This window comes from Prionailurus viverrinus, chromosome E2 (assembly GCF_022837055.1).
Source record: "Prionailurus viverrinus isolate Anna chromosome E2, UM_Priviv_1.0, whole genome shotgun sequence".
Lineage (NCBI taxonomy): Eukaryota > Metazoa > Chordata > Mammalia > Carnivora > Felidae > Prionailurus > Prionailurus viverrinus.
In genome coordinates, this window is record NC_062575.1 from 5,522,165 (window position 1) to 5,543,623 (window position 21,459).

At 51.1% G+C, this 21,459-nt stretch overlaps 1 protein-coding gene across 3 annotated transcripts in view; it reads left to right on the top strand.

Moving 5' to 3' along the window:
* Positions 1-1,575: 1,575 nt before the first annotated feature.
* Positions 1,576-21,459, top strand: part of MBTPS1 (membrane bound transcription factor peptidase, site 1) — a 52,509-nt gene continuing 32,625 nt past the window's right edge. For all 3 annotated transcript variants that reach the window (XR_007147536.1, XR_007147535.1, XM_047837098.1), the window contains exons 1-6: positions 1,576-1,730; positions 13,700-14,187; positions 14,892-15,149; positions 18,393-18,584; positions 19,879-19,989; positions 20,382-20,491. Coding sequence is in view for 1 of the 3 variants with exons in the window: in XM_047837098.1 (XP_047693054.1) it covers positions 14,019-14,187; positions 14,892-15,149; positions 18,393-18,584; positions 19,879-19,989; positions 20,382-20,491 (840 nt within the window). In the remaining 2 variants the exon portion in view is untranslated. The remainder of the gene's footprint in view (positions 1,731-13,699; positions 14,188-14,891; positions 15,150-18,392; positions 18,585-19,878; positions 19,990-20,381; positions 20,492-21,459) is intronic.

The window sequence follows — 21,459 nt, forward strand, 5'->3', positions numbered from 1 at the left end:
TCGAAGCGGGCAGCATTGTCCTCTTGCCTGCTTTGGGGCTTGACCATCACATGACAAGGATGTTTTCAGTTCACTAGCCTACTCCTAGTTGGGGCGTGTGTTCTGTGGCACAGTGACTTAGAGGCCTGTTAAAAAAGAACCTTGGCTGAGACAAATTCACCCCACGGTAGAACAATGAAGTTCTTTGTTTCAAGTTTATTTAATTCGAGAGGGTGCAAATGCATGGGTGGGGGGAGGGGCAGAGAGGGAGAGAGAATCCCAAGCAGGCCCCACACTTGGTGCGGAGCCTGATGCGGAGCTGGATCTCCTGGTCATGAGGTCATGACCTGATCCAAAATCAAGAACCAGGCACACCCACATTTAAGTTTAAGATCAAGTGCCACCATTACATGGTGGCAGCATGGGAGGGCTTCACTTTGAGGATTTATCAATGCAAGAGTCAAGAATTTTCTGTAAGTTCCTAACATTGATGCAATCTCAGAATGGGGAGAAGAACTTCATCAGGTGTGGGCGGGTCTAGCGACAGTCATCATTGTTTATTGAACATGGGTGTGTCCAGCCCTGTGTGTTTCCTTTAACCTTCATCCTGGGAGGTAGGTGTAAATACCTCTCTGGGGTAAGGAAGGTGGGGTACAAAGGGCTGAGGTACAACTTGCCCAAGATCCCAAGGCTAGTTGGTGATGGTGTATTAATCTAGTGTTTAAATCAGCTTGGTTAAATAATGATAAAGGGACTATGAAGTGCTGTGCTTTCTTGTCACGTTGGTGCCATTCAGCATCATCATGGTGCTCTGGGAAGTTCTAAGATATAAACGGTTTATCTGATTATAGCACATCATTTTTTACAGAAGCGTTACCTAAAACGTGCTTTTGGTCCCCCACTTGTACCCAGAGCCAACATGCAGGCCTAAGACAGCTCGTGATCTTAGTATCTAAACCACGCGGGCATCTCTGGGGAGGCCAACGTTTCCGAGTTTAGCGCACTGATCCTGTTTCTTCCAACAAGGAAAACCACTGGGCGTCAAGTGGTCCCCGCGAAGTGGGGCGAGGAGCGGAGTCCGGAGCGGGCAGGCGGGGTTGGGGCAGGGATTTCGCACGTCAGGGGGTTGATCCCCGAGCCACCAGCGGGCCGCCTCCCCGGGCCCGGCCCGTTGCGTCGGGCAAACCGACAGAGGCTTGCAGAGCGCGTGCCTGGGGGTGGCGCCCGAGCCTGGCTCCGGCTCCGGCCCCCGTCAGTCCCCGCGAGGAGGGTGAAGGGGTAGGAGCTCGCAGGCGTTTGCGTCAAGTGCCAGCCGTTCCGCCAGGGTCATCCTCCCTGATCCCCGGCTCCGCGGTGCCGCTTTCGGGCCCCAAAGCCCAACGGCTCACAAGCAGCCACCCCGAGAGTCCGCTCCCCCGGCCACGGCAGGGTCCTCGCAGTCTGGCCACGCCCCCCACCTTCCGCCCCGTCCCGGACCGCAAGTGTCGCGAGACCTGCGTCCGTCCTCCCGACCCGGGCCCGGCGGTCTCCGGCGGCCCCCGGCTTCCAGAGCGCGCACGCAGGCCCGCGCGGGGCACGCAGGGGACGCACAGCCGGTGGGGCTGGCGCTCCCAGGCGTCGCTCTCCCCGCCCCGGTCGCGCCGTCTCGCGAGAGTTGGGAGTAAACAGCACCGAATGGAGACGCGAGGCGTGTTCGCTGCGGAGGCGCCGTTATCCCGGACCCGCGGGACCCGAGCTTGAGGCGGTCGGAGGTAGGTCAGGAGGCGGCCAGCTGCCCGGAGCGACGCCCCCTCCCCGACTTGCGCGGCCTCCCGCGCGCCCGAGGCCTCGAGGGCGGGGGTCTGCGCCGGCGGCGGCCGGGGCCGGGGCCTCGCTGCGCGCCTGGACCCGCCGGGAGGGGCGCGGGGCGGGGGGCGCGGGCGGACGGACGGGGCGACGAGGGGCGCGGGCGTTTTCCCGCACCCGGGACAGCGCGTGCGTGCTCGGCGGGCTGCGGCTGGTGGCCCTGCTCGGTCCCCTCTGCGGGCTCAAGCGCGGTGCTGGCTTGCTCGCCACCCCCCCTCCCCCCAGTTTTCTTTCTGTGAAACAAACTTCGACGGCCTGAAACCGTGTGCCCGGCCTCCCTCGGCCTCCCAGCGCACCCACGGTCGTGGGTCGGCTCGCGCAGGGGGAGCCGCTGTCCCATTTTCGACGACCTCCCTTCTTTGCACTGTCCCAGTCTGAACACCTCTCCGAACACCCCGATTTTCAGGACTGTAGGAAGCTCGTGGGCAAGGGGGGCCCGAGTGACTCTTGGGTTCTACTCTCAGGACCGGCCTGCCTCCCAGACCTGCGGGATCTTACAGTCTTGCCTTGCCCTGTCCTGTCGGTGCTACCTGAGACTGTTCTAGGTGATCAATACCGTTTTTCGTAAGACGTTTACCTTTGTTTTGGTGAGAGCCTCTGGGAATCTCGGCCCGTTGTGCCTGTGCAAATTAGGTTAAATATTTACGTTTACTTTAGGTTCTGGACGACACTTCGGAGGGAGGTAGCGTGGCATGAGATCACAGCGCTGAACTCCTTAGGATTTATTTTCCTGTGGCCCTCTGGTCTAACTTAGCTTTGCTAGTAAGCACCGCTCCCAACGGCGGGCTCTCAGTTCGCATTTGTATAAAAACAAGGAGCGGATTCTTCCCACCTTTTTTTATGAGCAGCACACATTTTATATAAACGCCTTTATGTCAGGGTTTTTTAGAGGCAAAATTTACATACCATAGAATTTATCTATTTTAAGGGTACTTATTCAGTGTTTTCCCCAGTAAACAGAGTTGTGCAGTCATTACCACAGCCCACTTAAAAAATGTTTTTTTAGTGTATGGGGTGCTTGGGTGGCCCAGTCGGTTGCGAGTCCGGCTTTGGCTCAGGTCATGATCCCACGGTTTGTGGGTTCGAGCCCCGCGTCGGGCTCTGCGCTGACAGCTCAGAGCCTGGAGCCTGCTTCGGATTCTGTGTCTCTCTCTCTCTCTGCTCCTCCCCCGGCTCGTGCTCTGTGTCTCTCTCGAAAATAAATAAACGTTAAAAAAAACTTTTTTTTAACGTTTATTTATTTTCGACACACACACACACACACACACACAGACACACACGCACACACACACACACACACACACACACACAGTGGGGGGGGGGGCAGAGAGAGAGGGAGGCGCAGAATCCAAAGCAGGTTCCAAGCTCTGTCTGAGTTGTCAGCACAGAGCCCCACGTGAACCCACGAAGCACCATATCATGACCTGAGCCGAAGTCACATGCTTAACCGACTGAGCCACCCGGGTACCCTCACAGCCCACTTTTAGAACATTTCTATCACCCCAGAAAGATCGCGGGTGCCCATTTGCAGCCACTACCCATTTCTGACTCCAGCCTGCTCTCTGTCTCTCTAGTCTCGTCTCCTGAGTATTTCCTACATCGATGTGGGATTATATGTGGCTTTTGTGTCCGGGAGTGGCCTTGCTAGGACTCCTGCCCATGAGGTCTCTCCACTGCCCTCCCCACGCGTCTCATAATCAAGAGTTGGTTGTGTCTGTGAAAAACGAGAAACTCTAATTTGGTGCTTGCAGAGCCTTTGAAGCACCCGGGGCCCCATGGGATCAAGCTGAAGCTCTTCTAAGAAGTTTTTAACCTTCCCTTCAAATTCACATGTTGTGTGATTCCATCTTCTGTCATTCTACTGGTAGATGGCAATCGCTGTGCCCTGCCCACTGCCTCTTCTGTGCGGCAGCCAGTGTCACAAATAGAGTAGTGAAAGCTAGGAAGGGTGAAAGTTTGGGTATACTGCACCTGGTTTCCATTAGCGTCCTAAGCGGGGATTTTAGCGGGAGGTTCACGACTGCCTCTTTGCACTAGGAGAGAGTGGAGATATTACTTGATATTTTATTGGGAAAATTTGACAACTCCAATCCTTGGTGACTTGAAATATTAGGGATGGGAGGCTAGGGGCACCTGGGTGGCTCAGTCGGTGAAGCATCCGACTTTGGCTTAGGTCACGATCTCACGGTTCATGAGTTGAGGCCCCGCGTTGGGCTCTGTGCTGACAGCTGGGAGCCTGGAGCCTGCTTTGGATTCTGTGTCTCCCTCTCTCCCTGCCCCTTACTGGCTCATGCTCTGTCTCTCTTTCCTTCAAAAATAAATAAACATTAAAAAAAAACAAAAAAAACAAGATGGGAGGCTAGACTTTGCATTTGGTATTTGGGAGGGTGCCGGGGACTTTGGTCTCTTTCAGCATCTTGCCTAAGACAGGCCAGGAGGTGGTAAAAGGAGACAGGTCAAGTTTCCCTTCCCCGTGACCTAATGACGTGCTGCGGAGATCTGTTAACTATCTTGAGGAGGTCTTTGCTTAAGGAAATGAGCTTCAAGTAACGTGAGAGTACTAAGTTCAGAGGTGCCTCATGCAGCTAGCCAATAGTGAGTGGCCGAAGGGGAAAGAGAGGAGACGGGCACGGCACCTGTGAAGGAATAGGCAGTGAAGGGCAGTGTAGACCTGGGCCTCTTCACTCTGGTGCTGTTGACTCTTCGGGCTCAATTATTTGTTTTCTCCCCTTAACAAAGCGTGCTAATGGACAGAATGTGCCAGAAGGAATGGTTCAGTCAGGCTGAAGAATACACCTTTCTTTCAAGATAGTGTGGTTTGGCATTGCTTAAATGTTAGCCTATTAAACAATGGCAGCACGGCCAAGTACGCAATTAGTTACGGAAGTGGTACTTTTATAGCCAGGGTTTAATTGAACTGAATGCTACCCTTTCGTGGCCTAAACACAGTTCAGTTTTCTCTGGAGCTATTTCAGTAAAGGCTCATTAAAAAGCTGGTGTGTCTGCATAATCAGAGGACCATCGGGTGATACAAGTAGGTAGTTTTCCTCCCTCCCGAATTGCGTTCTTACTTGCAAAGAAATGATTTCAGATATGCTCTAGCTTATAACCACGGTTGTAATCTTGGTGACATTCTTTTCTAATGCAAAGTAGAAGAACCTCAGAGCTGGTCAGACCAGTTGTTTGCCTGGGTAATACATTTCGTCTATTTTGACTCGTTCTTCACGCAAATCTCCTTAAATGTTGTTCCTGGCATACGTTATTTGAACTGTTAATTTTCCACTTGGTATTTGATGTCAGATGTGTTTTGATTACGCTTGTGTTAGAGGCATACAATTCTGGAAAATCCATCACTGTGCAGATTCCATCTTTTAGGCCGTAGCTTTGTAGGGGAAGTATTCGTAGAAAGCAAATCCAGGAGGCCATGGGTCCAGTAACAGCCCTAACTAGGCCCAGTGAGCAGGTGATACCGCCCATGATAAGCCTGTTCAGAATGAATGAGTGAAAAGCTTGGCCTGAAGCTGGGAGGTAGACACAGACGGATTTTTTTAACACGGTTTCTAGGAAATCTGTCCCTTTTAAGCTCTGCTGTCTGTATAAATACAACTAAATCTTTGGGGTTCCTGGCTGGCTCACTTGCTGGAGCGTGTGACTTGATCTCAGGGTCATGGGTTGGGCATAGAGATTATGTCCTTAAAAATAAGTAAAATGTTTCAATTTATTAAAGAAAACCACAGTCTTTAATTTATTTTGAATCTTTCGGCCACGGTCTTGCCAGAAAATTTGTTTCTCCATAAAACTGACTTTAGACGGTTTATTGAAGTATTTCAATTGATAGTTTAATAACGAAAGCGTAACACATACTCTTTGTAAAAATGTAAACAAATAGAATTGAGAAAATAGCTCCCTGTAACGATACCGTTGAAGGGTAGAATGAACCACTGTTAACCGACTGGGTAGACACCTTTTCATACTCTTTTTTTCCTATGCATATACATACATTATTTAAAAATCAAGATTTGGATCACCCTGTCCGTGAACTGTTTCACTTAATATTTGCACGAACGTTTCCCCATATTCTTTGAGAAATCTTTCCAAGACCTATGGCTGCTCTAACAAATTTCTACAAACTTAGTGGTTTAAAACCACACATATTTCTTCTTTCACGGTTCTGGAGGTCAGCAGTCCAAAATCAGTCTAGTCTCCCTGGGCTGACATCAGGGCGTCACCGGGGCTTCGTTCCTTCTGGAGGCTCTGGGCAAGATTGTTTGCTTCCCTTTTGGGTTTCCAGGGGCACCTGCGTTCCTTGGCTCCTGGCCCCCGTTCCCTGATTACGTCAGCCTCAGCTTCCTACTCATCTGCTACTTGGTGGAGGAGTAGCCCTGTGGGCCTGCCTCCCTCTTGCAATTACATTGTCCCGCCTGGATAATCCAGGGTACTCCCCCCATCTCGAGAGCCTTAGTTTAATCACACCTGCAAGATCCCTGTGGCCGTATAAAGTAACATGTACAGGCTCTGGGGAGGAGGATGTAGGTATCTTTGGGGAACCATTATCCAGCCTTCCAGAGGAACATAATCTGAAATTGCTACACAGCATTCCATAGTATTGGTTAGTTAATTAATTAGCTAGTCTGTTACACCTTTAGATGGTCTTTAATTTTTCCCGGTTATAATCTTTGGGTATAAATCATTGTATGCTTTCAGATTCACACTTCTATGGAATGAATTTCTAGGGGAGATTTTAGAAAAGCTGGGTAACCTACCACTTACAGATGTGGCCTCCATGCCCAACACACAAGTTCCCAGCCCAGCTTTCCCAGTCACAGCTGTGTGGCGGTGGGGGGGTGGGGGGGGGGGTGATGAGCCGGGGGTGGGGGTGTGGGTGGTCAGTAACAGGTTGTTAAGATGAAATGAGTAAATACCTGCAGATTGGGTAGAGTAGCACCTGCCTCCTGATGAGTGCTTGTTATGTGGTAGTGTTTGTTGTGTCCCTGGGTTTGTTAGAGAAGGTTTTTGCTTCCATTTTTAAGACTTTTAATACATGTTGGTAAATTACAGTTCTAAGAGGTTAACAAGAGTTTTTTTTACATTCACCAGCGACACATGAGAGTCCTCATTTTATTGGGTTGAATTCTTAAACATGATCTGTTTTATACTGCGTGTCTCAATTTATTTCCTCAAAATGTTACTTGATTTTTACAGACAGGCAAGACACATAGAGACATACTATGTTTGTCTCTCTCTGTGTTGGTTACCATAGTGGGAAAGGGTTGGAGGGGGCAGATGAAATAGGGAAAGGGGACTAACTTATAACTCGTCAGGGGATGCAAAAGGTGCAGCCTGGCTGGGAATCACTTCATATGGTGATGGGTGGTAGGTAGGCTTATGGGGATCATTTCCGATGTGGAAAAATATCAAGTCCGCTGTGATGGACACCTGAAACTAACAGGATATTCCCCCTCAATTGTGCTTTGGTTTTCAAAAAGTTACTTGGTGGTTATAATGTAAATTACGTAAACACTGGTGTCAGTTTTAACAAATTTACCCTGAATCTTTTCAGGGGCTCTGTCAATTCATTAGAATGAGAAATAGTTTGAATTTCACTTTGATTAGCTCAGTCACATCTGTTGGGATGCGAGAACGTCATTCTGTATAGCAGTTGATGCATGTGAGTGTGTTTGACGTGGTATATAGTCTGATTATGCACACGGTGGGCAGCAGACTGTAATAAAAGAGACTAAAATTCCTTCCCCCTTTTAAAAAGTTAATACTCCTGTCCATCTTATTCATTCCTAGAAGCTGAGGCTAAATATGAAACTTTTTTTTCTTCTTTTTGCATACTTTGGAAACAGTTTCAACCTACTAGAAAGGTTCCAACAACAGCACAAAACTTTTCTTTTTTTTTTTTTTTTTTTTTTTTTTGGTCTGTGAACTATTTGAAAGTGAGTTGCAGACCTGATACCCATTATCCTTTGATACTTCATGGGGCATTTCCTGCAAGCAAAGTCCTTCTTACATAATCAGAGCACAGCCTTCAAAATCAGGAAATTAGTCTTGCTACACTCCTGCTATCTGCTTTCAGGCGGGCCCGTTCGGGTTTGCCAGTTGTTCAGTAATGTCTTCACAGCAGAGGGACCCAGTGGAGAACCTCGAGTTCACTTACCGCTCATGTCTCTCGAGTCCCCTTCCATCCGCAGCCGCGTCTCCGCCATTCCTTGGCTTTCATCTCCTTGGTAGTTTTGAAAATTCCAGGCCAGTACATTTTGAAGAGTGTCCCTTGATTTGGATTTTGATGTTTCCTCCTGAACTGATTCGGGGTGTGCATCTTTGGCCGGAACCCCACAAGTGATGCCAGCCTCTTGCAGTGTGTGGATGTGGTTCCATTTGTCCCACCGCTGGTTCACTTGGTGAAGCTGGTCTTCTGTAGAGTTACCCCTTTTCCCTTTGGAAATGAGGATTTTTGTCGGCAGGCGTTCTGGGACTATGTAAATGCCTCGTTCCTCCAACTTTCAATTTATTTATAAATGTCATCATGGACTTTTGTGTTTTATTCAGTGAGTTAGGATCTGTTATTTTCATTATTTATTTTGACGTGCAGATTGTCCCATGCCGGCCTCTGTGTTCCTCACACTCCCATTATTCTTTGAGTGCTTTCTCACTTTCTGGCACGAGATGGTCTGGACTCACCTGGCCAGTCTGGAACTAGCTTGTCTCCAAGGAGCCTGGTCTCTTGTAGCACAGAATGGCCTTTAGAAAACCAGTTCTGGGCACTAGATGGGCTCCTCTTGTTGGGGTATCACTGCTTCCGTGTCCTTGCAGTAGGCGGAGCTAGGAAATGTACATGCGCACGTTCGTGTGTATATATGTACACACACGTACGTATTTGTTTCCACATCTATCTGTATATCGAGAACCTTGAGTTCACCCCAGTACTTCCCTACTTCATTCTGGTCCTGCGTGGATCTTGCAGGTTTTCTTTTTTCCTACCTGTGACTTCCTTCTCTGCAGTAAGAAAGCTGCTTCCTTCCCGTTATCTGTAAGTATTTATTTGAACTAATCAATTTTCTCAGGCTCCTACTCTCCTCCCCAGCTGCCTGTCTGCCACATGCCTTTCTCGCCCTCTCAAGACTCCTTCAGCCCACACCAGGCCACCATGGCTCTCCCACCAGCACCTACCTTCTTGCCCTCAACTCAGTTATGCAAAAGGGGAAGGAGAAAAGCAAAGACAGAACTCTTGTTAGTTTCTTCTTGAGCACCTGGGTGGCTCAGTCAGTAAAGTGTCTGTTGCTTTTGGCTCAGGTCCTGATCTCACGGTTCGTGGGTTTGAGCCCTGCTTTGGGATTCTCTCTCTCCCGCTCTGCCCTTCTCCTGCACACTCGTAAACTTAAAAACACAGGTTGCTTTTCGTGTGTGGATGGTCTGTGTCTGTATTTACATGCTCTGTGCTTACTGCTACTTACCTGCTTGCCGCTAGATGGTGAGCCTGTCTTGGGGGAAATGCTCACCAGGTTTGCGCTCTGTAGTGAGAGGCGGGGGGTGGAGGTGGGGGGATCCATTGTAGACGCAGGTGAGTAGATGTTTTAGACGAGGAAGGTGCAGTCTGTGCCTTCGAAGGCCTAGTGGAGCAGTCATTGGGGACCGGTATCTTTAACACGAACAGGCAAGGGCCCAATGCCCCATGCCATTGTTCACCAGCCTCTGTACCCCCAGTGGCATTTTTGTTTTCCTCCAAGGAAACTTATATTTTGAAGCCTTCTTATTCTAGGGTTGGGAAACCATAAACTTCAGTGTCAGTGTCATAATTTTTATGGGCCATCAGTCTTTGAAAGGAGTGTTTTCTTAGCACCTAGCCATTAGAGGTGCCTGGGTGGCTCAGTCAGTTCAGTGTCCGACTCTTGGTTTCGGCTCAGGTCATCATCTCAATGGTTGGTGCGTTCAAGCCCTACCTTGGGCCCAGCGCTGTCAGTGTGGAGCCTGCTTGGGATTCTCTCTTCCCTCCCCTACTCACTCTCTTGACCTCTCTCAAAATAAACAAACAAACAACCTTCAAAGAATAGAAGCAAGTCAGCCATATCCAAACAAAACTGGGAGGGGTCTCCTGCCTTCATTTCCAACCCTACCATTATCTCCATGGGATTTTTCTACTTGAGGGTGTCTTCCTTCCAGCCACCGGTGGGTTTGGAGGCTGGAGCAGTCTGCTGTTCACTAGTGTGGCCCTTTTGTGGAAGGAATCAGTGACCTTTAAATTGTTAAACTAGCAGTCTCTTCTCATTTGACTATCCTTCATCATGGAAATTCTTTTTCACAGATTTTGGGGGATTTTTGTTTTTATTTATTTTTAAATGTTTGTTTATTTGAGAGAGAGCGAACGGGTTAGGGGCAAAGAGAGGGGGTAGAGAGAACCTCAAGCAGACTTAGTGCTGTCAGCACAGAGCTTAGTCCGGAGCTCGAACCCATGAACGCAAATTCATGACCTGAGCTGAAATCAGGAGGCGGACGTTTAACCTGCCGCCCACCCCCACCCCCACCAGGCGCCCCTAGGTGTTCGACCTCCCTCTTCCTTTCTGCCCTGAGCCATGCTTCCCCACTGCTAGTGCTCACCCTAATTTTCGCAAGTTCAGAGCTCCGCCCCCGCTCGTGCCCCCGCCAGCTTTTCCTGCGCGTCCTCCGTCTCGGTCAGGGGCATCTGTCAGGGGCAGATGCCGTCTGTGTTTGGCCGAAAGGTCTCCGTTTGTCCTTGGCTCCTTTCGTGCGCTCCCCCCACATCTGGTTGTCAGCAGACCGCCTCACCACCTCCACGTCTGTAACCTGCTCCACGTCCTCACCTCTCCTGCCCTGCCCGGAGCCTCTGGTCACATCCTGCCTTCCCTCCCTTCGGCCACGGCCACGGCCACGGCCACGAGGCCCTCCCTGTCTGCCTCCCCTTCGGTCACCTGTCCCGGCCCCTCTTCTGACCCTTCCCCCCTCCCCCCCCCCGCCCCCCGCCCCTCTGGCCTCTGGGCTTTCCTCACTGCACTTGGCTTCCCCACTGCCTGCAGGGCTCCGCCCCCCTGGCCCCCAGCTTCCTCAGAGCCCCCTTCCCAGACTGGCGAGACTGGCGAGACTGGCGCGGCGCTCCCATCCCCACCGTCCTGTTCCCCTTCACCCTTTTCTCCTCTTCTCACAATAGAGGTAGATGTCACTGGCTAGATACCACATGTGTTACTTGTGTATCCTCCCCCCCCCACACTTACACACACACACACACACACACACACACACACACGCACACGCGTGCTGGGTCAGTGCCCTGAGGTCGGGGTCCGTTGGGTTTTGTTTGCTGCCCTGGTCCTGCCACCTGCTCAGAGCCCGGCCGTGTGCGGTGTGGGAGTCGGACCGCTGAGCCGAGCTGCCCGGCAGCCCCGCGGGGCTCCTTTCTCCCTCCGCACGCCTTCCTCCCGGTGCCTGCTGCACGGTCTGCTCCGGGCCCGCGCCTGCTGGCGGGGCCTGCTCCCCGCCGGCCTTGCGTCTCCAGCTTGGTGTCGCAGAGCCTCCCTCCCGTGCAGGGAACTTGCGGGTGCTCGGCACGCCCCGTGTGCTCCCGGTCTGTGACGTAGTAGCTTGTTCCGGCTGCCCCGCTCCCCTCCCGTTTCCATGACTTCCAGCCCTACCAGCCCCGGCTCTGCCAGAGCCCGCTGCCCTCCACCTCATCAGCAGAGGCCTCCCGTCGGACCCAGAATGACTCTCGGTGCGGTGTCGTGGCCCCGTGCGTGCATGCTCCTGCGGTGGCGGCCCGCTCTTTGCTTAGCCCTTGGCGTTCGTCTCTGGCCTCCCTGTGGGGCCACACCGGACACTTGGAGAGCACGATACGAAATTGTATGGTGTCCTGGGCAAACGTAGACAGAACAGCTTAGGGATACTGCGGTGTCCCATTTTCCAGAACCTAAAAAGTTTAATTTTTCTGTTTGGGAGAGAGCCTATTACCTTAGGCGTTTTTAAAGTTTAAAACCCCTTTAACCTTTTCTTCCCATTTCTCTGTCTTTTAAAGTCAGTCGCCTGCCTCACTTGTACAAGAACATCAGCCATCTCTTCGATGTGGGCTAGATGGTATGAGGTCGCTGTCTGTACCTGTGGTCGAATTATTTTGGATCAGGTTTAATTAAAGTGGCTCTGGCACAGTTAGGTCTAAGGTTTGCTCACTAGTATCGCTTGCTAATATTTGTAATGTGTAGTCCACATACGTCTTAGATGGTTTGGCTCGAGGCAGGAGACGTGAAGGGATTTCTTTTGTTTTTTTTTAAAAACTTGCCTTAATTGAATGAGAGACCTATTTAAATCTTTTCAACTATAAGTTCATTTAACATAACATGAGAACTCTTAGTACCAGTGATGAGCTCTGTCTTCTTTGACCAGTAATACTGTAATAAAGTGAGGTATATGCTTCATGTAATTGTATTCTGTGATATCTCATCACTGCAAGTGTCAAGTGTAAATAGAAATTGGGGCTCACTCCCAAGTGGATTGTGGCTTATTTGGTGTCCCCTGTTGCTTTCCTTTGGTCTTTCCGTTCTGATCTTTGGTTTTAATTTCTTTGTTCTTGTGGTTGGCATTCACATTGTTGTTCTTCGTGTTGATATGGAAATAACTTCTAAAATTTCATTTCCATCTGACGAGCTCTGTTCAACCAGCCATAGTCTCCAGGGCCAGAGAAGGCCTGCTTTTCAGGATCGTGTGTTGTGACAGCAGTGAAATCCTAAATATTAAACTTTCCAAACTTGTTTAGATACTCTAGCTTTATGAGTATTTTCCTGTGTATAGATGCACATACAAATAGTTCCAGAAACCACAAAGTCCTTGTTGCTTTAAAACACCAGATTTCTGCCTGAGGAATGGGTTTTAATAATTGGGTACCTCTCTTTAAAGGGGGCTGACTCCTGGTCCTAAGTGTGTGTGTGTGTGTGTGTGTGTGTGTGTGTGTGTGTGTGTGTGTGTGTGTTTAGAAACAGGTAGCAGTGTGAGGCCTGTCTTATTTCATTGATTTGTGTTCCCCTTGCTGGATTATTTATGTTTCTGGTGGGATCAGTGAAAACTCAGTGGGATTTTTCTGGGCATGCTATCGCTGTGTGTGTGTGTGTGTGTGTGTGTGTGTGTGTGTATGTTTTACTGCTGCTCCATATTTCGTTGTGAAGAATGATCATTTCTCCTGCCATTCAGGTATTGCGAAGGGATCTGTGCCTGCGTGAAATTTAACACTCCGATGACACTTTTCTCTGGCAGCACTTTCTCTCACAAGCTGTCCTCCCGTATCACTTCTCAGTAAAGAGGTGATCTGGTTTTATAACCGATTCAGTAGCTTAGATTTCTTCAAGGTGAGGCTTCATGTAAAATAAATTCAGTGGCTGTGGAAACTCTTCTGTGTTCTCTTCATAGACTTGGCAGAAGAAAGGTGTCATTTAAGTAACTTTGCAGCATAGTTTTTTGAAAGACAGTGGCAAGTGTTTGACTCGTATTTTGTTCTTAGGTGTTATTTTACAGTAGAAGGTTAGGCTGTATACCGCGCTCCTGCCTGAAGAGTTGGAGAAATGTAGGGGCTTGGGGAGGAGCCTGGGGAGGACGGGCCGCGAGTGAGGAGGATGGTCTGCGGCAGGAGCGGGGTCCCTCCTCCCATCTGGCCGCCAGGGTGGGCAGTGTTCCTGGCCTTGCCCGCCATGACCCTTCTTCTCCGTGTCCTTTCTTATCTTTGACGCCGTCTTCAATCTCCTTTTCCCCCCGGGAAGAAGTGAGCAGTAACTAAAGAAAGAAACGGTAAGGTGTCGCGCGCCCGTGCAGGTCTGTCTCGCGTCCTCACTGGGCATCTTTGGGCCCTGGCCCCCGCCCGGCTCGCTGTGTTTTGCAGGCCGCCAGGGCGCCCCGAGTGACCGCCGCCCGCTCGCCTGGGGTTCTGTGCTGCAGATGGCGTGTAGGACTCAGTTGTCTGGGCCGCAGTGAGAGGCGCCTGAGGCCCAAGATGGAGAAGAAACGAAGAAAGAAATGAAAGCCTCTTTTCAGGCCAAACCACAAAAGGCCATGAAATTTAACTTTTATTTACGTCGGACAAGACTGTAAAACGGCCGATCGATGATGTTTCGGCTCTTCGCCGAGACAAAAATTGACTAATAATCCGGGAAGAAAAAAGTGCGATTTGAATATATGAGGTTTTATGACCATATTCACTTATGACCATGAAGCTTGTCAACATCTGGCTGCTTCTGCTAGTGGTTTTGCTCTGTGGGAAGAGACATCTGGGTGACAGACTGGAGAAGAAGGCTTCTGAAAAGGCCCCGTGCCCTGGCTGTTCCCACCTGACTTTGAAGGTGGAATTCTCCTCAACGGTCGTGGAATATGGTAATGAGGTTTGAAATCTTAGCCCTCCCGCCCCCCCGTTTTTTTTAAACTTAATTTCAAACACTGGCTTTTGTCAAAAAAGACCTTTCCCTTTTTTCCTCAGTAATTTTAAATGAGGTGAGCTCACAGCGCTTGGATGTTCGCGCTACTGAAATTTGCTTTCCCAATATAGGTAGTTTCTGCGACGCAAGGAGATTGGCGTTCGGAGTTAGTTCCCTAAAACCTGATTCTTGGGAACAGATGCCGTTGTAGCTGCTGAGGGTGGGGAGTGGGGAGGTGCTGACTGCTTGTGTGGGGAGGCCAGATGTGAACAAACCAGTAGTCTGCTAGAATCCACTTGAAATTTTGTTACTGTTTCAGTAAAATAAAACTGAACCTTTATCCCTGAATCCCTTTTTTGTATTCCAAAAACTTACACGCATCTCTCTGCCACATGTTTGAACTTGGGTTAATACTCGCTTTTTGAAAAATAGCACAGGTATCCAGTTTTGTGTGATGTCAGGGGATTTGTACAGATCGTTTTAACTCAGGGCTCCGGAAGCTGCCATCCAGGGCATTTAAACCAGGCTTTCAGTCTTGCTCCTACCGTAGGTTTTGGGATCTGGAAAGTTTTCTTTTACCCGAGAAATGGTAGCCTAGCTACGATCTTCCATTGTAATACGTGGCCGTAAATTCTCATTTTTATTTGTGGTCCTTGATTTCAGAATATATTGTGGCTTTCAATGGATACTTCACAGCCAAAGCTAGAAATTCTTTTATTTCAAGCGCCCTGAAGAGCAGTGAAATAGACAACTGGAGAATCATTCCTCGAAACAACCCCTCCAGTGACTACCCTAGTGATTTTGAGGTGATTCAGATAAAAGAAAAACAGAAAGCGGGGCTGCTAACCCTTGAAGATCATCCCAACATCAAACGGGTGACACCCCAGCGGAAAGTCTTTCGTTCGCTCAAGTACGCGGAGTGTGAGTATTACGACCTCGTCTCTGTCGGTTTCTGCCTCACGTGGGTTCAGAGAGAGAATGTGCATTTTCACAGGTGATGGCGCCCCACCACCCTGCCCCTGACCTTCCCGTGCACCGTTCCCCACTGGCAGAATAGCGGAGAAATGGTTCGATACCCGAATCCCTTCATCTAGTTTTGTCAGTTGTGAATGTCTTCTTGCCAGGAATTTAAAAAACGAAAAACAGGCTTCCTGCTGTTCTGGTGGGAAGAAATCTGCCAGTTTTCAGCGGAGGACGATAGTGGTCCTTGCTGCTGCTGGAAGGGGTTTTCACCCGGCGCCCCTCGGCGCCTGCAGGCCAGAGGCCCTGCGTCCCTCCGTCCTGAAGTGGGAGACGGTGTCTTTGACTCTCCTCTTGGGTTGTCGTGTGCTTCTGTCGGTGTGGGGTTTTTTTAAGTTGGGTTTTTTTTTGGTTGGTTTGTTTGAGAGGCAGGGATGGGCATAGAGAGAGGGAGAGAGAATCCCACGCAGGATTCGCACCGTTAGCGCAGAGCCTGATACGGAGCTTGAACTCACAAACCGCAAGACTGTGACCTGAGCCGAAATCAAGAGTCAGATGCTTAACCAGCTGAGCCACCCAGGCACCCTTGTGTGTTTGTTTTTAAGGAATCTTGTAAAACATCCTTTCTCTGGGTTTCATTTTGTTTTTCTGAGCACCTCCTGACCTTGCCCAGGTTAGCTGGCCCTCCTTTGAGCCCTCAGCTCTGCGGGTGTGAGGACGGCAGCAGTTTGATGATTGTCCTTTCAGCTCGAGGGCTTACTCCTTCCCCTTTGTCGGTAACTTGGGCTTGTCAGGATAGAGTTTGTTCTTCAATACTGAATTGCTTATTTATTACATAGTGTTTTCCAAAGCTTGCTTATTACCAAAGAAAAGGTTTTTTTTCCATTTGTCATAAACTAGGGTAACAAATCGTGAGTTCCGTTATCATTTACTGTCATTTCTTTCATGGGAAGGAAGGAAATAAAATTTTGCTTTTCTCCCTTTGTCCGTCAGGTGCTAGGCCCGAGAGCCGCTGAGGTTTAGAAACAGCACCAGGCGTTGGGGGAGCCAAGCTCCTGTGCACGTAGCGGGACAAGCCGGCTCCCGGGGCGCCTGCAGAGTTCGGGGGTCTCGCTTCCTCGAGCTCTTTGTACCGGTCCAGATGTTTTGTAATGCCTTTTCTCTTTAAAACCTCAAAACAATTCAGGAAGATAAAAACAAAACAAACCTCGTACAGTTAGCCAGATACGTGCATTGTACCTTTTTAGCGTAGACAGCTCCAGAACGTTTCAAGAAACGTGGAAATTTCTAATTTAAGCATAGCAGTCATAGAATCTCAGAGTCGGGTTCCCTTCCGTGCGCCCTCCGCCCTGGTCGTCAGGTGTGGCACTTGCCAGCGCGAGCGGGAACCGCGCGCCTCACGGGCCGGTCCTGTCGTCATCTGCTGCCTTGTGTGGGAGGCACCTTTCCTTTCAGCTTCCAGTCTTCTCGTCCAGCAGACGGAAGAAAGGCTCCCTGTCTCCTAGGGTTCTCACGGAAATGAAGGAAAATCGTGCACGTGTGAGAGCTTAGCAGCATGGGCAGGATGTAAATAGACATGAAATGCTGCGTATTTCTCTGGCTCTGTTGTTCAGGCGCTCCGCTTTATTTTGGCTGGAACGTGTCCCACCCTGGATCCCATCCCTGGCTCTGTCCCTGGCTGTAAGACAGAGCTATCCTGTTTCCCACATGGCAGTGGTTATACTGCGAAGAGTCCACGGGGCTGCTCTTGGCAGATTCTCCTCCCCAGATTCGTCAGCGGTCCCTGCAGTGATGCGGGTTCAAGTGCACTCACCCTTTTAACTGCTTTCCTTCCAGTACTGTCCGGTTCTCCTAATAAATTGCTCTTCCACAGGGAAGCCCAGAGCCGAGCTCATTGCCAAGGTGGGGTCTGGTCTGCGTCGGGTAGACGGCACCGCTCTGCCGTCGGCACCCCCGGTGTGGCCCCATGCTGTGGGCTCCGAGAGCAGAGTCACCGTGGCGCGTCGAGTGTGGAAGAATTTCCGTTGCTCTGTGCAAAGAATTACTTAAGGGGATTGACAGGATTATATGTTTTTCTGGCTCCCTGCACTTTCATGGGGGAGCCTGATGAGACAGGAATAAGAAGGAGTCGTTTGCTATAGAGACAGAACTTGAGGGACGCCTGGGTGGCTCTGTCGGTTAAGCGTCCCAACTCGATTCCAGTCCAGGTCATCATCTCACAGTTCGTGGGCTCGTGTCCCACGTTGGGCTCTGTGCTGACAGCGCAGAGCCTGCTTGGGATTCTCTCTCTCCCTTTCTCTCTGCTCCTCCCCCCCGCCCTCCCTCCCCCCCCCCCCCCCCACGTTCTCTCTCTCTTAAATAAACGTTAAAAAAAAACACAAAAACTTCAGTGGTAGTGTGGATGTGCTCTTCTGAAAACTGATTCGAGATGCGATTTTTCTTCATGGTACCGGGGTCCTGAAAGGTAAGGATGGCTTTCGTGGTGTTTCTTTTGCTTTTTTCTTCCATCTTCAACAAAGTAAGGTATTTACAGATAGTGAAATTCGTGGTTTTCAGCGCACAGGTTGGCAGGCGTTGGTAAGTGTGCAGCCGGCTGTCCACCGGCAAAATCCAGATACGACGCAGCTCATCGTCCTCAGAAACCCCCCGACTCCTTTCTGGTTTTGCTGTTTGAAAGGGGACACTGGGGACACTCTGGTCGGCACGTTGAGGGTCGGGAGCAGTATACACTTGGGAAAAGGTCCTACTGATGTTTGACCAGAGACTGGCCTGATGGGCTCACGTGTCTTTTGTTGTCCCAGAAGCCCAGTGCTGGGACCCATCACCAGTGGTCAGTGGCCATTTTCTTGTTTTTTTTTTTTTTTTTTTTTTAAACCTTCTGGTTCAATGAGAACCAGTTGCTGAGGAAAAATCAGGCAAATCTTATTTTTCCAGTTTTAGTCGCGAGGGACTTTTATTTCTTTAAACGTTATTTTATCGGCCCCACTGTGCCTTCCGTCAGTTAGAAAATCTCGGGCAGAGGACTGTTGGGGGAGAATAAGGATCACGGACCGACGTCCCGTCGGTGCAGCCGCAAGGAGAGACCGCCCCTGCGCCACCCGGGCCGTCCAGGGGCGGTCGTCCTCTTTCCCTCCTGGCTGCCGGGTCGCTGCCAAGCGGCTCCTTTTCTGACCCCTGTCCCCTTGGCTCTCGCCGACCCCGCAGCGCCCTGTAACGAGACCCGGTGGAGCCGCAAGTGGCAGTCGTCCCGGCCCCTGCGCAGAGCCAGCCTGTCCCTGGGCTCCGGGTTCTGGCACGCCACGGGAAGGCATTCGAGCCGGCGGCTGCTGAGGGCCATCCCGCGCCAGGTGGCCCAGACCCTGCAGGCGGACGTGCTGTGGCAGATGGGCTACACAGGTGGGTGCCTCCATCCCCGCGCCTGCCCCCCGCCGCTGCCCCCTCTGCCCTCTGCCACGCGGGCGTCTGTCTCTCTGGTCGCTCTGTCCGTCTTTCCTGTATCGTTTCTGTACCGTCTGCTCCACGGGGTACAGGCTGCGTATGGCACTGGGGACCACCTCCTGGGAACGAAAACTCCCAATCAGTGCGGCTTTTCCTCACTGATGGATCACGGCAGAAAACTCCTCTCCTAACTACTGTGGGGCTCGTACCCTGACCCAGACAGAAGTTTCTCCAGCCCCCATCTGTCATGCCGGTCTCGCGGTCCTTCCCCGTGTCCCCCAGCCTTGGAGACCCTTATGTCTCCCTTGATTTCCTCAGCTCCCACCCTGCAGAATATTCTAGACACTTAGACGCTCACGCCTGGTGGACTGACCTTTTATTAAGTGAGCGTCACCTCGTGGTTTTCTCCTTTTAGGATGAGAATTCTTCACAGAACAGATTCTCTCTAATCAGAAGAGCATTTTCTTTCCCCCAAGCCAAGTGGTTTTCGAGATAACGTGTGCATCATTCAGACATAAGCAGTAGGTGTCGGTTATCTCCCGTGTGATCGATTGCTCCATGTAACGCCCATACGTAAACGCAGCTCTCACACTGGAAAGACCCCACCTTCCTGACGTCTCTTAGCTGTTAAATACCACGAAGGTCCTATATTTTTTACTTAGTCTCTAGAATTTCTTGATCTGGCAGTGTCCGTCTCAACATCCGTGCCCACAGCTTTTGGCCCGTGTCCGAAGTATAGCCAAGTGCACAGTATAGTGCTTTTCCTTAAAATGTGATCGTCCCCGCTTGCCTCCGGCAGCCCCCGTGTCAGAAGTCATTAGCGAGCAGCGTCCGTGAAGGCCTGGGAGTAGTGTCCCCTCTCCTGAGCGTGTGTTCCCTGTTGGTGGCCTTCGCTCTCCGTGGCCTCTCTGAGGAGATGAGGGCATGGAGACCTGGGGGAAACCACTCCTTTGTGGAGGACGGAGCCCTGGAGACAGTTGAGGGGTGTCCCCAGACACGCCCCGAGAACCTCAAGTCTTGTTAGCTGCAGGTGAATGGTATCCCCCCTCCCCCCTGCCCCCAGCATCCCCTTTTCCTCGTCTTGGCTCAACCGGTTTCCCTGGAGCGCCTGACCTGACTCGCGCAGGGCGGGCTCTGGGCCTCTGTGACAGGTCGTTCTCTCGGAGTCCCCAGGAGGAGTAGATTTTATGGACAAAATCCAAAAAGATGATTTGTCCAAACACGATCACGCTTGCTTGTGTTTTGGAATCAGGCGCTAACGTGAGGGTTGCTGTTTTTGACACTGGGCTGAGCGAGAAGCACCCCCACTTCAAAAACGTGAAGGAGAGAACCAACTGGACCAACGAGCGAACACTGGACGACGGTGGGTGGCGATGCCGTGGCGTGACCCGGTCTTTGTCCCTCGCTCCTGCCCCCGGTTTTATGGGTTAAGAGTACGGTTTTCCGTGTGCTGATCCCACAGCCGGTGCAGCGGTCACTGAGACAAACCCAAGCTCGTGTGCCTTTGGGCAGAAACGTCTCACCATCCCGGGCTGTCGGGGGGGTAGAGTGTGAGCAGCGGGGGCTGTCTGGCGGAGGAGCACTTCCCGCCCGTCTGGGAGGGGGCGGGGTGCCCAGAATCGAGGCGGCTGTGGCGTGGCTCGGTCGGTCCGGGGCTCGGGGCAAGAGAGCCCGTTTGAATTGGCGGCTCCATATGTTGTATCTCAGCGCATGCGATCAGCTGTGTTTTACGACTGTTCTCCTCTTGGTCTCCAGGGCTGGGCCACGGCACGTTTGTGGCAGGTGTGATAGCCAGCATGCGGGAATGCCAAGGCTTTGCTCCGGATGCAGAACTTCATATTTTCAGGGTCTTTACCAATAACCAGGTAGGTGTTTCCGAGGACTCCCAAAACTTGAGGAGCTGATACCGAAACGTAGAAAGTAAAACATGGGAGGACACACGCTGATTTAGAAGCAGCAGCCGCCTCGATGCCGAGCCCCTTCCCGTGTCTCCCACGGGCCCTGCCATCCCGCCACTGCCCCTTCCGTGTGGCTTCGCCCTTCTGCCACCACGCCTCCGTCGGCCTCCCGCGAACCCTGAAGACCCCACTCCGAGGGCCGTGGTGGTTCCTCCCCGTCTCGCTCCTTCCTGGGCCCCTGGGCCCCGACGTCCGTGGGCACGTTGTGCTTCCTAGACGAGAGAAGAAGGGCACGTTGGTGTTCGCCACCCCTACTGTGTGGTGACGGGCTCGAGGGCCGGCTCCGTACCACGGCCCCCGGTGTCATGCTGGACGGTGTGCTTCCCGACCCCGCTTCCTCGCCTCCTAAATATTTATAGAACGGGGGAGGGTCTTCGTGTTTACTTACTTTTCAGATTTTATTTTATTTATTTATTTTTTTTAAATTTTTTTTTTTTCAACGTTTATTTATTTTTGGGACAGAGAGAGACAGAGCATGAACGGGGGAGGGGCAGAGAGAGAGGGAGACACAGAATCGGAAACAGGCTCCAGGCTCTGAGCCGTCAGCCCAGAGCCTGACGCGGGGCTCGAACTCCCGGACCGCGAGATCGTGACCTGGCTGAAGTCGGACGCTTAACCGACTGCGCCACCCAGGCGCCCCTCAGATTTTATTTTTGCGTACATGGTAAATAGCTCAAAAATATCTGAAGGCAACACGGGGAAAATCCCCCCAGCCTTTTCCCGGCCCGCAGGGGGTTTCCCTTACACCTCACGTCTCCCCCGTGACAGTTTCTCCGTTTCACGTATCGCCTCTTCCTGGAATTTTTTTTTGCCTGTACAAGCAAACGTAAACACGTTTTGTTTTTAAAAGCCTTTAAGAAACAGAAATTTTAAAT